The sequence below is a fragment of the Astatotilapia calliptera genome, chromosome 6, assembly GCF_900246225.1.
Source record: "Astatotilapia calliptera chromosome 6, fAstCal1.2, whole genome shotgun sequence".
NCBI lineage: Eukaryota > Metazoa > Chordata > Actinopteri > Cichliformes > Cichlidae > Astatotilapia > Astatotilapia calliptera.
The window spans coordinates 26,830,862-26,847,660 of NC_039307.1; the positions used below are offsets into that span (position 1 = coordinate 26,830,862).

The window sequence follows — 16,799 nt, forward strand, 5'->3', positions numbered from 1 at the left end:
GACTACAGAAGGGGAGAAACAAACAGGAACAGAAATGGAGTGACGAGAAACTAGCCTGAACAGGCTACACCGAGCAGCTCTTTAGGTGTGGAAAATCCACCTTTCTCAGCCTTAACCTACGGTCAACGTTTCCCACTTTCCGGTCAGCCTTTTGAGTGTATGTGTGTGTTTGTCTTTTTTTTTTTTTTTTTTGGGGGGGGGGGGGGGGGGGGGCGGCACACTGATGGGGGGGGGTTACAGAGGGTGGGAGGGGCTTTTAAAAAATAATATATCTCTGTACATGTCAAAATCTGTCAGGCTTGAGCGAAACTAAGTCTCTGAGTGAAGCTGCCCCCAAACTGAAAGGATTGAGAGTCACTTCAAAAGAGTTCAGTCATTTTCGGCCGTTCCTCTTTTTTTCCCCTCTTCCTCTTCTTTCTCACAGCCAATCAAGGGACAGACCAGTCGTGCTCCGCCCTCCTCGCCTCGTTTCCAACCCGATCCCCCTTTAGGCTCCACCTTGTGCTGGTGGAAGGGGCTCAAAAGCAGGGGCTGAACAGGTGAGGGTGTGTCTCTTTGTCAGTAACATTTGCCCAAAAAAGCAGGGGGGGGGACGTGGGAAGATGATGGTAGAGGACAGGACAGCCCACTGTTGGTGGTTGTGGTTCTAGCATTTGGATGTTGGCTCTCCAGTTTCCAGGTCTCCCATTCCCTCTCTACTCCTTCCTGTGCGGTTCGCTCTCTTCGACCTTCCCCACCGTGCTCCCTCTCACTTCATATCTACGTCAAAGTCCAGGACCAGCAGCTTGGTCTCCTCTGTGCCGTTGCGGCTACCAACCGCGCACACCAGCTTGGTGTTGGAGGCCCGGATGCGCCACACCACACCGCCGCTTCCGCCACTTTCCAGAGTCACCAGGTTACGGATGAACTCACCGGTCTTCAAGTCCCACAGTTTGACCGTGCCATCGTCCGAGCTGGTGATGACAAAGTTCTTGTTGAACTGGAGGCACGTCACGGCGCTCTGGTGCTTGTGAGGACCTGAAGACACAAAGATACTTATATTTAGTGGGACGAGGTAAAGAAAAGTCTTTTTTTTCATGGCTTAAAACATTTACATTCAGGTTAAAGTTTCCAGTAAATGTGTGTGGATCAGTCAGGTCCTAAAACCTGTAACATAGGGGAATCCCTTTCTACCAAAGCTCGTGGAAAATGTTGGTCAAACGTGCTAGTCTACTGGCACATAAAGAATGGGTGAATTTAAAAATAATGAAGAACCCAGATACAGGGAAAGATCTGAAAGCAAGATCTCTGTCAGCCTGTGAGGTGAAAGAAGAGCTCCTACTCCTGACGGTGCTGTGACAATGAGATCTTCGTACAGCTGGCAGGCTTTAGGACGAGCTGCCAGGGCTCATTCCTGTCTGTCACAGACGCTAAGCAGCTTCAGCTACACCTTTGTCTGGTCTGTTTGGTGCCAGTACATACCGGTTAAAGCGTGTAGTGGCTGAAGTGAGTTTATTTGTGACTGTATGCGTGACTCCTTCAGGCTTGAAAATCATACCTTAATTAAATCAATTAAAGCGAAAACAAAAACGAGTGCAGAGTCGAGTGCAGGCAAATGAACTGATTTTGACTGAATTGTGAGCTCAGATGCATTTAACTTGTTTCAGGATACACAACCTTTCACCGACGAAACCTGCTGAAATCTCTGAACAAGCGTTCACATCTTTTCTGTTTCCGTCTCTGATTAGTTCAAAGGCTGAGTTATTTACCCGGCTACACAATACTGCTCTGCACCAACCCCCAGCTTGCCTGTCTCTCTCCTCCCTCTGCTCTTCCCATTACCACAACAAAGCACTCTGCTCCGTGATTACCTATGCGCTCTCGAGCTGACAGTGACAGCCTTGTTGTTGGCCTATTGTCTTATCAAAACACACTAATGAATGGCAGAAATTGTCTGCTGACCTAATTATATGACCTACAAAGTTCCCGGGCCCTCAGTCTTTTACTGTAGTCACCTCTCTTCACCAGACAGACCCACAGTCTCCCTCCCTGCACGCCGTCCCTCCTGCTCTCTTAAGGCTCTTATACGACCATCCTTTGTTGGGCTGCTGTGTGCGCTGTGGACGCAGCACCCGCATGCGGGTTTGGAGTTTGCTAATGAGGGCGGTTAGGAGTGGGGCACTGCTGGTTGCCACTGCTATTCAGCCAAAGGATTTCCAACATCCTGTGAGGCACCAGTGCTGCTAATGGAGTTAGAACTATTCAGACACAAAGGAAATGAGACTGTAATCAGGACCAGCAGGCTTGCAAGGTGTTGGCTCAGTTCTGCTCCACTTACACACACAAACAGGTAATTTAGATGGATTTTTAATTGGACTGTCAGTATCAAACAGAGTCCCATCTAACGTGTTTTTTGTTGTTGTTATCCTCCAAGGCTAGCATTGCCACTTTTCTACACTTTAAGTCATTTATTCATGGATCTATAAGTCTACATTTCAGTCAAGTTGTTTTGCAGCCACCTTAGGTGTAGCTGCTTTGAGTACAACATAACCAAGTCTAGTGGTATGAAAACAGTAGCACATCAAGACAGGACAGAAAGTTAAGAGAGAAAGAAAATATAAGAGTTACATCCCCAAAATCTCTGATGTAGCCTGGCTGTCCTGTCACATGAGACCTTTGTACTGATTTTTTTACTGTAAGGTCTGCGCATAAGACCACATCTGAAATTATTTTATCAGAATAAAACAGCTAAGAGTCTGATCTCATGACTCCCAGCAAATAAACACAGAAATTTGGAAGTGATAAGCAAACATCCTCCAACAACACCCAAAAACGTTGGAGCCACTAAGGTCAAGCTCTTCTGAGTGGGAGACAATGCACCAGCTGCTGTGTGAGTACTCAGCTGAATGCAGTACAAAGAACACTTTTATTCTTTTAGGGTTTATCCAAACAGCAGTAAATGTGCAGCAGTTTCGTATGTATCCTACAACGTGTTTTGCCCGTGTGTGGTCCTGGAGACTTCCATTGCAGCAACAACTACCCGCAGCTTTGCCAACATGGTGGACTCAGAAAAGTGTGAGATGTAGTCATGAAAAGTTAAACCTGTCATTAAAATGTAATTAGATTTCAATAACAGCTGAGACAGCCTCTGGTTTTCCAGAAGTTTTACAGTAACTCTCACACTGTTCATACTTCACTTTCCTCACCTTGCAGTGTTTGGAGGCACTGGCCAGTCTTGATATCCCAGATCTTGACGGTGGAGTCTGCATTGCCTGAGACCAGGATGTTGTCTTTGAGCTCCATGCCACTGGTGAGGGACTGGTGGCCCGTTAGCGTGTGGATGCAGTTGCCCGTCTCCACGTCCCAGACCCTTATAGACGTATCCAATGAGCCGCTCACGACGTGGATCCCATCGAACTACAGAAACAATGAATACGTTTAAATTGTCTGAAAATCAAACGGCCGCCTCTAGATAACCAAAACTGTCACTTGAAGTTGGAGTTGACGGCAAAAGCACCTCACATTTCAACACTGCGTACTTTGTTTCTATTAACCTTAGACTAAACCCATTTAAAATGGATGCACAGTATTGATCTGTTAAAGCTTTTCTGCTGCTTCCCAAATCTAGTTGGAGAGAACCAACACTTTAAAAGTCTATCAAAGCAGCATGGCACAAAAACCAATCTATCAGTGCAGTAATCAGCCTCCTCTGTGAGGGTTATGGCACCAGCTAAAGTGCTCTGTCATCACACAGAGTGGATGAGAAGAGAGGACATATTAGAGGACAAACGGGTATAAACTTTTTCCCCCCTTCCTCCAAACGAACAAACAGCACACATATATGCTGGGACATAATAAATTAAGAATATAGAATTGCACATGAATATAAGATAAAGGACTAAAAAATTCATGCAAAAAGAGAGATCTGTTGTTTTTGTGCACCACAGGTTTAAAGCAATTGCCTGAGCCTAACAAGCAATATTTCACTCCACAGAAGTCCTTGGAGGACACGCGGCAGTGAACTTCCTACAGTTTAGGACAGTTAAGAGGAAAAGTGTACAGTAAAAAGGCCCGTTTAGAAGCTCTTCATTTAAAATTAACCTGTGTACTCTTAATAGCACAAACCACTCTGGTGACACAAACATATGACAACTGCCATGAGCGTGAAAGCATCTTTATGACTGTTTTCCCTTAAGTGTTACTTGAGTCACCTGTTGTTGCGTCACCAAAGTTTGGGGATCAAAAAAGGAAAAGTTCGAGGTAATCAGTTTGCTGCTAATTGCACTGTTATTTCAACATTTAAAGAACAGAAGGTCAAACCTAGATTTTGCATTTGACATAACTAGTTTCAGGATTTTCTCCACTTGTTTTTAACACAAAAAGGTGTTAAAACATCCACTGTCAAGGCACACGGTTCTTAATTTGCTGGTGTAAATCAAAGACAGCCTGCAACTATCAACTTAAGGAAATTATGCATGCCCACTGTGCCAAAATGTCTTTCAGCCCTTCAGTCTTTTGGCTTGTAGTTCTTTTCAAGAAGTTAAGCAGAGCTTTGATAAACTTTTCCTTTAAAACAGCGGTCTCCAACCTTTTTTGCGCCACGGACCAGTTTATGCCCGACAATATTTTCACGGACCGGCCTTTAAGGTGTCGCGGATAAATACAATAAAATAAAACTAGTACCGGTACCGAAAAAAAGAAAATTTATTCATAACACACGTGAAAAGACCCAGGAAAGACGAGTAAACGATAAAAACGATAACAAAATAACGCTGAAAACTGATAAACCCCTGAAAACTATACATTTCACACCTGAGCCACCCACAGAACTTCCACCAATAGTGTAGGAGAGGTGTCACATTTGCAGAAAAGATTGGATATTGTAATTTTGAAATGTTTATTTAAATTTTCTCCCATTCCTCCAGTACATCATTGTTTCTACCACAGAAAACTTCCACCGTCTCTGGCCTATGCTGCCGTGCTGAGAGAGAAATGCATGCATAAAACTAACGACTGTATTATGTTTGACAAATTGTAAGCAACAAGCTGTGTTTTTAGTAGATCACTCAAACCCACATGTGTTTGCTTGCCACCTTAATCTGTCCTACTCTCGTTAAGGCTGAGATGAACTGGTTGCTCATAAATTCTGGTAGAAAGTCACGCACACAACCGGCTTGCTTTATGCTTATTGAAGCCTTGTGCTATTTCTTTTAGATTAGCAAATCCGGCCCTTTGACAATAGTCAAACATGGTTAAAGCCTCTTTTATGCTCACATCAGTCTTACAGACAGCCCTTACAATAATGTAGTTAGACGAGTTCTTACATATATGGACCTAAAAACTACCAACTGCATCTGATTCATTGCGTCATAAACGAGAATGTTTTTATACGAGTTCTCAAAGACTCTAAAACAAAGTAACTCGTACATTTCATTTGGCTCCAAGGTTGATTGGTATACACCAGTCTTTTCTTTAATGCTGTGGGAGGCCTCACCTGTAATGAGTACACTCTGTTTGTGTGGCCTTGCAGCGTGTGGAGGCAGGTCTCCATCTCGGGGTCCCAAACTTTCACCATGAAGTCGTAGGCACCGCTGACCACCCGTCGCCCGTCATACTGGACGCAGCGCACTGCCGCCACGTGGCCCATGAGGACGTGTAAACACTGACCTGAATCAATGTCCCAGACGCGCAGCGTGGCATCACGAGATCCACTGACCACCCTGCATGACACAAACGCAGACAGTGAGAAAGGTAACCGTAGCACAACACAGATATTCAGGAGAGATTCAGGAATGAATGAGAGAGATGATGAGTACGGGTGCAGTAATCAGTTCAAACCACCGTGAATTCAATAGCTGCCTTTATGCTGAGCTGCTTTCCCACAGATGTAACGTGCATTTAAAGTCATCCATTCTCCAAGATTAAATTCAATACTCCACACAACTGCTCATTCATAATATGGTAAATGCACTGACAGAATAATGAGGCACGTATGCACGGATCCTCACTACTCTGACAATGAGTAACCCACAGCATCACATTCATGTTCATACATGAATGTAGAAATAAACCCCCACACCTGTCTTTAACAGCCGCCCTGATCTGTGAATTCACCCTGAATGGAAATATATATTACCGGTTACAGGAAGAGAAACTCCTTTTAGAGTGACAGTTACTCAAGTTGAACATTTTTCAGATTATCACACTTAAGGTCAATACTTTCATCAACTTCCATCAGCTTCAAGACACTTCAGTAAGGACTAAGACGGGCATCTCTCCGCATTTGACCTTAAATTTTCTACGGGCTATTTCAATTTAGCCAAAAATAAATAAATACATAAAATAAAATAAAACAAAACAAAACATGCTGTAGATACACACAGCCCATACTCTATTTATTAAACGCCTCACGGTGCTACACAGATAGAAATCACCAACATGTTATTCACCATCTACCAGCAGCTCACAGCATTTCCACTGAGTGAGTAATCAAATGCTACACAAAAACCTTGGTGGGCCCTAAGGCGAAAAGAGCACTTCGAGTCTCCAGAGTGTGATACTGAGTGAATAAGTGAGCAGCAGTTCACTTAAGTCGCCTCACAGGGTCCATTTAATCACTATGAAACCACATGCTCTCTTTCATAGATGCTGTCCTCTTTTACCGTTGTACAGTTGCTCTTATTTACCAGATGGGATGGCTGTAAATGTGGGTGTGATGAATCATAAGGAACATTCAAGGATTAATCTATCCTGTGTTTCTTATTTCTGAAAGTTATATGGTTTTTTACACCAATTAAAACGAATATTTATCCCATAGAGTACAGTAGAGCCAAAAAAAAAAACATGTGAAACATGAGTTTGTGAGCTTTGGAGATGCTGCTGGACTGCTGTAAATGTTTGAGACAGACAGATTCACTGTTTCTGCCAAGCTATGCTAACTAGATGCTCCCTGTAGCCTTACATCTAATAAACAGACAAAAGAGGCACTGGTGCCTAATATGCTGTACACATGCAAAAAAAAAAAAAAAAAAAAAAAAAAAAAGCTTGTCTCTACCAAGAACTTTCAAAATAAAAGCTTAGACTGTAGTAGATGGACTCTTATTGTTAAGACACTGGGGGAAAAAGACTGAAGTAAAATCTTATCCCTAGTTATACAAATTATGGGGAAAAAAAAAAAAGGTTTCATTTAATTCTTATTAGCACTTGAAGCCAATTTTGAAATCCATGAACAAGGTCAGGCAACATGTTTGGACCTTTTTCTACAAAAGGATAAAAATAAATAAGTAAAGTCTATACTCGTGTATAAAACTGAACGACACACACAGACATGACATGAGGTAACCGGTACTCATTTCAGCACTTTGCTCATGTGTGGATCAACTTTGATTTCAGGCACAGATCAGGCAGAGCCAGCGTTCCTACCAGCAAGAAAACAAGAGTATTAACCCTTGGATGCACAACCTACCAATACCTACACTCTTCCACGAGTGGGGTCAAAAATGACCCCAAATAAAATCAATGCCTTTTGCTATAAACTCTGTTGTTATTCTTCAAAATCTTTAAAACGAAGAGTTATATTTTCATATTTGAGGTATTCCTCATAAAACATGTTTGTGACATGAGGCCCTTTGCATTTTTATTTATTTTTTCATTAATTTTAAGATATTGGAGTTTTTGTATCACTCTTGTATGCTTGCTCGGCATATACTGCAGAAGCTGGGCCTTCCCTCTGAAAGGCACAAGTTGTTCATCCACTGTAACTCAATCACTGAGGATGAATTTCTGCCTGCAGTTGACCAGGAACAGGCCCCATATGTAGCGGAAAGCTACCATGTGGTTTGTTTTCAGTCGGTAGGCTCTGGTCCTCTTGGCATCAAAGTGCAAGAAACGGCGAATATCTTTAAATCTTTGAATTGACATAGTGGCCTTGTACAATGGGTTATGCAGAGGACTCCCAAAAAGCACACCACCTGGTACATCCCAGTTCTTCTCACTTCCTGCAAGAATGTTCAATCAAATGAAGGCTAGGAGCTTAATTTTGATTACATTTTTTCAAACCTTTCCCCTGTCTGTGGCTACTCTTCACGGCTCCATGTTTGTGCATGTCAGCACCTCTTCTATTATATTATCAGACATGAGCATCTTCCATGCATCTATTGGGGAGACAGTACTAAACCCAGGTGCAAGCCCTGGCCGTCTAATTCATCCTGTTAGACTCAATATCCATTTCCTCCGATGGGCCTGGATCATTTGTAGGGCCACAGGGATTCTAGCTGGCCTCATGGCAGCCATGTTACTTTAGATATTTAACAAACAAAAAAAATACATCATAAATGGTCCGCAGGTGCGCATTCGCTGTCAAAATAAAAGACACGCACCAGATAACAAGTTGCAACGCGCGTTTGCGTACATAAGATAATCTGGAGGAGGACAGACATTTGTTCAGAACTCTTAAAGATGTCGAAGAAGCAAGCTCCGTAAGCAATTACTTTGGTGTTCCTCCACCGCAAAAGAAGCGCATATTCTCGGAATTTCTTGGAATACTTTTATTTTGACACCGAATGCACACCTGCGGACCACTTATGTGCAGCCCTGACTATAAATCATGTCTGTTACTGTGTAAAAATGAATTCTTGATCCATCAGAAGTGTAAGTGGGACAGTCAGAGTTGCTAAGAATGAAAGTTTCATAGAAGATTCCAGAGGAACTGCTTGGGGTCATTTTTGACCCCACTTATGGAAGAGCGGGGTAGTGATACAAAAACTGCATTTTTTTTAAATTAATGAAAAAATAAATAAAAATAGAAATGGCCTCATGTTACAAACATTTTATGAGGAATACCTGGAATATGAATATATTACAACTTTTAAAGATTTTGAAGAAAAACAACATCTAAGGGTTAAATAAAACATGACAATTTCTTAAACAGGAAGGCGCACAGTTTCACACAGCAGTACACAATTGGCAAAGCTCACTACAATACTAAAATTGACCCATTTAAGGATGACACTAACAAAACTATTATTTTCAGAGATTGCTATATCAATAGCACAAAACGCTTTTCTGTTTATCTAAAACGCAAAGAAAATCAGTTTAATATCACACACGAGCGATGAAAGCAACAATTAGTGGAACCTGGTAGTATTTGATAAGTTTAGCCTGAAAAAAAGGCTTAAACTAAATTTATTATGAAAAACATTTTCTACTCATTTCAGCTCAAGACTGATCGGGCAAATCTTCATCTCATCGAAAGCATCATAGAGCCTTCAAGCTTGGGCTTAAAGCACAGCAGTGAGCTGCTCCGTACCTTTTCTCATGTAGGTGCATGCAGCGCACTGTTGAGGTATGCCCATAGAGGGTGTGGATACATTCTCCCGTCTCTGCGTTCCAGACCTTGAGTGTGCGATCAGTCGAGCCGCTGATGATAATGTTGTCTCGCATCTGGGATGACCACACGCCCCCTGTGTGGCCCACCAATGTCCGCAGACACTAAAGAGGAGAAGAAGGAGAGTCTTGATCAGGATTCCTGATGGACAGTACAGACTTCTGATGTTAGAAAAGTTCATTTGAAAGGCATTTGGGGTGATGGCATTCATACATATCAAAGCTCAGCTTAAGAATTCATAAAATCTCATTCGGGATTTTCTTTTCCTGCATGCCCTCTCGCTGCCTTCAGGGGGGAAAAAATTTAATTTGACATTTTACAGTAAGGAAAAACTGAGTCCACACTTGCTGCTGTCGTGCTGGGACAAAACCTCCCAGAGCTCTGCACAAGATTTAACGTAAGTTTCAGAAAGTGGCCAAATCATTTGCAGGAAGGGTTGATGACAGTCTTCACTAAAATGTCTCCATTCATCCTCATTAGGGACAGGAGATTAGTTATTGATTACAGCACTTATGGAAATCTTTCTGATCAACTCAATCTGTGTCCAAGCAGTTTGTCCCATTCGAGCCTCCCAAACTCATTCAATTTAAATTCTTTTAGGGAGGAAAAAACTGTAGAAGTTGCAGTTGCTGTGCTCATGTCAGGTTTAGAGTGGAGTCTGCCACTGAAATGTAACCCCCCAGAAAACTGCGTTGTATCCTGAGGATTACTTTCAGTGTTTGTGCACACATTTTAATTTCCATTAGTGATGAATGAGCGATACTGCTGCGTAACACTCAACTACAGGCCTGCAGTTTATTGCATCACGCTGGGGATACAATAATGCAGGATTTTTCCCATAAATCAAAGCCTCCAAGAACGAGAGTGTGATTAAAGCCTACTCAAACACTACGTGGGAAGAGAGAATATCTGAAATGAAGGGCTTAGGCATCTTTATCTGTCTGTGAAACAAACATAAAATAAGCCGGTTCCAAAGAATGAAAGAAGATTAGCGCTCGTTTAATGAATGTGTGAAGGCCTGCCTTTTTCCCCCCGTTTTAAACACATGAGGGTTTTCATACAATGCTTTACATTTGCTTCAGATCTCGTCTTGGTTTAAAAACTGTGGCGGGGGAGTATCCGCTTTAGCAACCTGAGAGCTGGCCTCATTGAAAGACAAATGCAGGAGATTTCCCTTTGTATTGAACAGCCCACCTTTCAAGACCTCAAATATGAGAAAATGTGGGCCACATGTAGGGCTCAATGTGGGTTCAACTAATGCTTAGCAAAGGTTAAAATAAACTGGCTCAGGTGAAGCCATCAGATAATTATAGCCTGATACCAGATGATTAAGAGATTACTGCGGCTATAGTTTCATTTCCATACTTGACTGTTTGACAGTAGAGGAACGAGAGGTTACAAATGTCTCAAGATAGACTATGAAACGCATAACCAAAGCGGCAGGCGAACAGAGTCTTACTAATGTGTTCTTCCCCTCTCTTACTTGCCTTTTCCTTGTGTTGATGATTTGATGACATGGTTTTGATCTACTGTTTGTCTCCAAGTACTAAGTGGATAATACAGACGTGTCACATAAGTATGGGTAATCACACGGTGCTTCCTCCACAGAAAGAGCGAGAGAGAAAAAAAAAGAGGCTTCATTATGAATGCACAGAGGACACCTCTCCCTGAATACGACGGTAGTCCGCAGCTCTGCCATCTTAAATCTGCCTGACAGCTGAGGCTGCCTCTGACAGGCACCACCAAGGACACACTCTGCTCTGTTAAGCACAAGGTAGCCACCTTTGAAGCAGCAAGATGTGTTTGTTTGTGTGCTTGGATGGAAGATTGACATCCCCGGCTGAAGCTGGAGACAAGCAAAGACAAAGGTCCATCCAGCCAAAGACGGAGCCTTCAAGAACCGTCTACGCAACAGTTTCTTCAGCAGGAAAAAGAAGCTTTGAAGATCTGCCAGACCACACGTCTCCAAGATCCAGCAGATAATGTTATATTGTTTAAAATTTAAGCACTGCTTGCTTCTTGCAGTACTTCCACCATAAATAAAACCCACTGTCTAACCTGATTACTAGCTAGCAACCCAGTTTTGTTCCAGGTGTGGAAGTCTTTATATAAAATATTCTCATATAATAATTCCCTGATTACCTCACAGAACGGGTTCAAGTCGCCATGTTTTACATAACAAGATGAATCGAGGGGCAGGACAAAACTAGCTGCAAAGATGAAAAGGCAAATGCTGGTTGTGGTGTTTGTTAAAGCTCTATTTTTGCTGGAGTAACTGCATCTGATGAATATTTGTTGAGCAATTAAAATTTAGGCCATGCTCATGCAAATGAGGCTTATTAATCTAATGCACACTTTCTATGCTAAAAAATACCTAATGAGTTTGAAAAATACACAATTCACAAACAAATCTGGGAGAGAAGAGGGTATTGTCAACAGATTCATTAAACAGCCGATGGAAACATCTGATCGGATGCAGTATTTGGTGTAAAGACAACACTGAGAACATTTTGAATGCAGCAGCCTTTGAGTCACCCCACAGTATCCCATCACAGGGGAACTGTACCGATGCCTCTAAAGTGGAGGCAATGTTTCTGAGGCAGAGGAGCACAAACGGGAGGGAAGCGTTAATAGTGGTCTCTCTTTGGCACAAATTGTCTACGCAGTGACCAATTTCTTTTCCCATCCCGACTTTTTAAATCACCCACCTGCAAAGCATGCTGCTGCAGGTGGATCTCTGCACTCTCCTGGAGAAAAGGTAACCACACTGATCTCTGAGCCAATTTACCTTTGTAATCTATAATCAGTCACCAAAGTCATTACTGATTTGAGGGACTACTTCTGACCCCGAATCAAACATACCGTCCTTTCAGAGCATGATTTATATATAAAAAAAAAGTATAACACAATCACAGTTTCTCATCTCAGCTGATCACCATGCTGCAGTCTCTTATTGATCCAGGTCTCAGTAAGAGTTAAGTGGCAGGGCTGTAGAAGTAGAGACTGGGTGACTGTGCTTTGCTGAAGTTGAAAGATTTGTCTACAAAAAGGTGCAGGAAATTAAAATAAATTACTACAAAAAAAATTACAGAGAAAAGATAATGGCTACAATCTTGGGAGACGTGCAATATGACAACCCCCCCCCCCCCCCCCACCAAAAAAAAAAAAAAAAAAAAAAAAAAAGTACAAGGGAAATGATATTGATATGAACACTGGTAGTTACAGCAGCCATTGTAAGCTGTGTAACACTTCAAGATCACTGACAGCCACTTTACAGACCTGCATCTCAGAGACGGACTAAGAAAAAGTAGCAATCAAGTCTTCAAATAAGCTGGCAAAGACTATAAAGAATTCTGACAGCAGGGAGAAAAAACAAATCCAGGGGCCGGTAATCTCATTGTATTTTTACTTTACAGTTTTACTGGCATCGACAGCCACTTCACCGAAATGGTCGATTCGGCTTAACTGGCCATTCCTCTCCAGTGAGGGATTCACTCTCTGTGGTGCTGAGAGCTAAGGAGGCAAAGAGATGAAATCCACAGAGGGAATGTGTGCTCTGAATACAGCAACCAAACACGGATTTAGGCTCATCTCGCCTTCATGACTAATGTAAACAAACAATCCTGAGGCAGATTAGCATTGTAGAAAGCGCATACAATAACCTCTGTCTGTGATGTCATTCTGAATGCAGGGTGGGTTTGGGGGGGGGGGGGGGGGCTTTAGAGCCTGCTGGTGATGTGACTCATCACAGGCTTCCACCACCAATATGGAGCTACTGCAGCTATAATTCAGCAACCTGTCATCCAGATATTAGTCTTTGGGTGTAGGAGAGCCAAACTGTGCTCCATGCCTATCGGATGACCTTGGCAAGATCTGTTCAGATCAGCAAATGTGACTGTGACTGATATGCATGTAATCACCAGTTGGGAGAGAGCCAACTTTACTTTATGTGTTCAGCCAAATCTCCGCAGCAATGAAAAGCAAACTCAACTCTTTTACATGTGAAAGTGAGGCCGAAACGCCCCACTGTGATCATGCAGAACATCTTTTTTTTTCCCCTTTGAGAGGTTTTTCTTTGAAAGTTTTCATTTTTAAAGACCAAGTTCAAGCCCAGCCTTATGTCATTTATCTGAGTAAAAAAAGCAAAAGGGATAGACTGGGAAGAGAAATAATGAAGGACTTTTTGTGAAAACTTCTTTTGAGAAAGGAGTCCAGCATTGAGGCATGAAAGTGTTGTGATTTACCACGATCTGTAAAGCGCTCTCCAATATCACAGAGCAACCACTGCCTTTCTTTTTAATACACAGCGTAAAGCTGCAGCACAACGCCTGTGTGTCTGCACCAGCTTCAGCTATGAATACTAACACCGCGTGTGGACATGGGCTGTGTTACAAGTCTGCAAAATAGATAAATATAAGAGAGGAGAGACTGGGACAGAAAGCAGTCTTCCCAGGAAGATTTTTATGTGGTAGTGTAACGCAAAATTATATCAGTGGGAGCACTAAAGATACAGTATTTAAATCAATTCAACACAGTTGTTACCTTCACTTCTAATCAATGAGTGTAAAAAGTAGTATGATTAAGCAAACAGCCCATTATTCATATTAGTGCCTGCCTCCCTTCTCTTCTGCGTACATCCAAAATGTAACAGTATTCAACTCTTACCTTTCCTGTGATAGCTGACCAGACTTTCAGCGTGTTGTCGTCAGAGCCGCTGACGATGCGATTGCCACAGAACTGGAGGCAGGTGATCACATGGTCATCGTGGCCTTTGAGCACCTTTAAATGGGACACATGAAAAGAGATGAAGCGGGAAGGGCACGGAGGAAGATTTGATGTGGAATGACAACGCAAATAATGATGCTGACAGTAACACTTCTTATGCATCAAAGTGAAAATGTCATCAAGTGCTGCAGGTGTACACAGCGCTTTAAGCAGCGCTGCATACATTCAGTCTCAGCTAGTGGGTCACAGGACTGCGAGCTCAGCAACTGACAGGGCACACTGCATATGCAAAGGACTATAACGAGCGTGGGGAACTAATTTATGCCAGTCGCGGCCTAAAATGACCTGCAGCCGTTTCACAAACAGCTACAGCGTACAAGGTCCATTAAGGATGAGCTTCAGCATGCTGGTCATGCTCTATGAGAAGCTTCTGAACAGGTAAAAGAGACGGCGAGTCTTTAATGTGAAGGAGAATAAGATTTTCCTGTGCTCCAGCTCAATTAATATTCCAAACAAATACCTGGGAGCACAAACCTGACTGTTCACTAACTTTCCATCAGTTTAACACTTCAGACTCTTATTGAACCATCTTTCTGTGCCTCAAGGCCATTTGATCAGATCTGTAAAACTCCTCTAACCTGTGGGGAATTTAAGTTCGAAAGAAAAGCTACCTTAGGTGATTTGAGGTCCCCTCTCCTCCAGTTAGTGTCTATTCTGTGCTGCCTGATGTAGGCACTCTTCCAGGGGCTGTGAGTGAAGCCAGGCTTGACAATTTTTCTCTTCTTCAGGGTAAGGGGCTCATCGATACCTGTGAGAAGGTAGAAAAGAAGCCAGTTGGACTAAAATGTCCTTGTTTTTCAATAAAAGTGCATTTTTCCAAACAGGAATAACCACAATTCTAAGCACAGCAGTCGCTTCAGACTGCTCCCGCTGGGCGACCGCATAGTGTCTGTCTGCCTGCATCTGTTGCAAACAGTTAGGCTCACCCTCTTCCCTGCATTTCTCCCTCCACAGCAGGTTGTCTTCTGCAAGGATGCGCCAGTAGCGACACGTCTGTGCTGCTTGGAGGAGGTCCTTCGGTTCCAGGAATGACAGCACGTATAAAGCCAGCTGTTGAAAGACAAGGACGAGCAATGTGAAAGGTGTAAAGCAGTAATGGGGGGAGGAAAAAGAAGCTATAACTTTCTACAGTTGATGTAAACAACAGTTTAAGGTGACATACATAACATATTTTCAATAACCTAATGGTCAATATATGATGTACATTTAATGTACATCATATATTGACCAAGAAGAATAGACTAAGAGTTTACAGCTTGACCAGGAGAGACAGGATTAGAAATGAGTACATTAGAGAGACAGCTCAGGTTCAGCTGTTTGGAGACAAAGAGAGAGGCAAAGCTGAGACGGTTTGGACATGTGCAGAGGAGGGATAGTGAACATACTGGACAAAGGAAGACTGCCAGGTAGGAAGATAAGAGAAAGATCGCAAAAAAGGTTCATGGATGTAGTGAAGAACATGCAGGAGGTGGTGTGAGAGAAGAGGATGCTAGGGATAGGGTGAGATTGAAGCTAATGGGATTAGCCAAAAGCAGAAGATGACAGGTTTACTTTTTTAGTCTTGTGAGATGAAAACCTGGATGATTGTTTCCAGAAGTCCCGTTTCTGTCCATCCAAACTCACATTAATGACTTTTCAAACTAAAACTATCCCCCAAAAGTCCATTTCAGGGTTTAAAGTTGTGGCATGGTGTGGGTTCTAGGCATAAACGCAGCACACATGATAAAATTAAAGTGTTCTAGTGTGGATGTGCTGAACAAATATAGGAGAATAAAAAGGAATAAGGGGGAGAAAAAAATCTAAGAAAACAAATGCAGGATAATTAGTGTAGCTTGTACAACAGTCGTTGAGATGAGTCGACATGTCTGTAAAAATTTTTACATTGAGCTTCTCAGCGCAGGTACAATGCCACAGCTCATTGAACCAAATGAGCATAAACCAGAAAGATAGTCACCTGCTTTTTTGTTCCACTAACAATCAAATTCAAATACATATATATTTGCACAAAAGCAATGAGCTGGATCACCTGTTAGGTCAAGAGATTGTTGTGCATCTGCATAAAAAAGGATTACGGGTTCATTTGACAGTATGAGGCGTAAGCTGCTGTGTAAATATTGTTCTTTCATTATCCGACAACAATATGAGATGACAGCGACCCCACGACAGAGTAACAAATTCAGGTGTGTTGCCACGAACATCAGCATGGAGTCAAATTACTTAGGATGGTCTCCAGCTGTCAATTATTATTGATCTGAAAAGTTTAGGGAAAAATGTAAAGTCGTCATCATATATCATTTCTGACAGCTCAAAGTGATGTGCTCGTATTGCTTTTCCATCACAGCCAATTAATCAGTTGTCTTCTCCATTTTAATTAATGATGGATCCATAATAGTGACTGAGAATCTGTCTATACTCTATTCAGCTATAGTGAATTAATATGCTAGATTCATCCACACAAAATTAATCAGTCAAAAGTAAGTCTTAATTTGTTCAATCATCTCTTCTCCTTGGTTTAAAATGTGTTACACTACACAGTTAGGTCTACTTCAAGTCACCGTTATACCTGAATCACCCCAAAGCCCATCTAAGCCGGCCATCATTACAGGCCAGAGGATATTTTAATAGTTTTACAAATCAATCTCAAATTGCT

General features: G+C 42.3%; 1 protein-coding gene across 2 annotated transcripts in view; it reads right to left on the reverse strand.

The window, feature by feature from the left end:
- Positions 1 to 208: 208 nt before the first annotated feature.
- fbxw7 (F-box and WD repeat domain containing 7) overlaps positions 209 to 16,799 on the reverse strand; it is a 71,540-nt gene continuing 54,949 nt past the window's right edge. For both annotated transcript variants that reach the window (XM_026171388.1, XM_026171389.1), the window contains exons 5-11: positions 15,076 to 15,199; positions 14,761 to 14,897; positions 14,030 to 14,143; positions 9,287 to 9,468; positions 5,474 to 5,699; positions 3,186 to 3,396; positions 209 to 1,017 (exon numbers count right to left, since the gene is read on the reverse strand). In XM_026171388.1, coding sequence (XP_026027173.1) covers positions 749 to 1,017; positions 3,186 to 3,396; positions 5,474 to 5,699; positions 9,287 to 9,468; positions 14,030 to 14,143; positions 14,761 to 14,897; positions 15,076 to 15,199 — 1,263 coding nt within the window. In that variant the 3' untranslated portion in view covers positions 209 to 748. The remainder of the gene's footprint in view (positions 1,018 to 3,185; positions 3,397 to 5,473; positions 5,700 to 9,286; positions 9,469 to 14,029; positions 14,144 to 14,760; positions 14,898 to 15,075; positions 15,200 to 16,799) is intronic.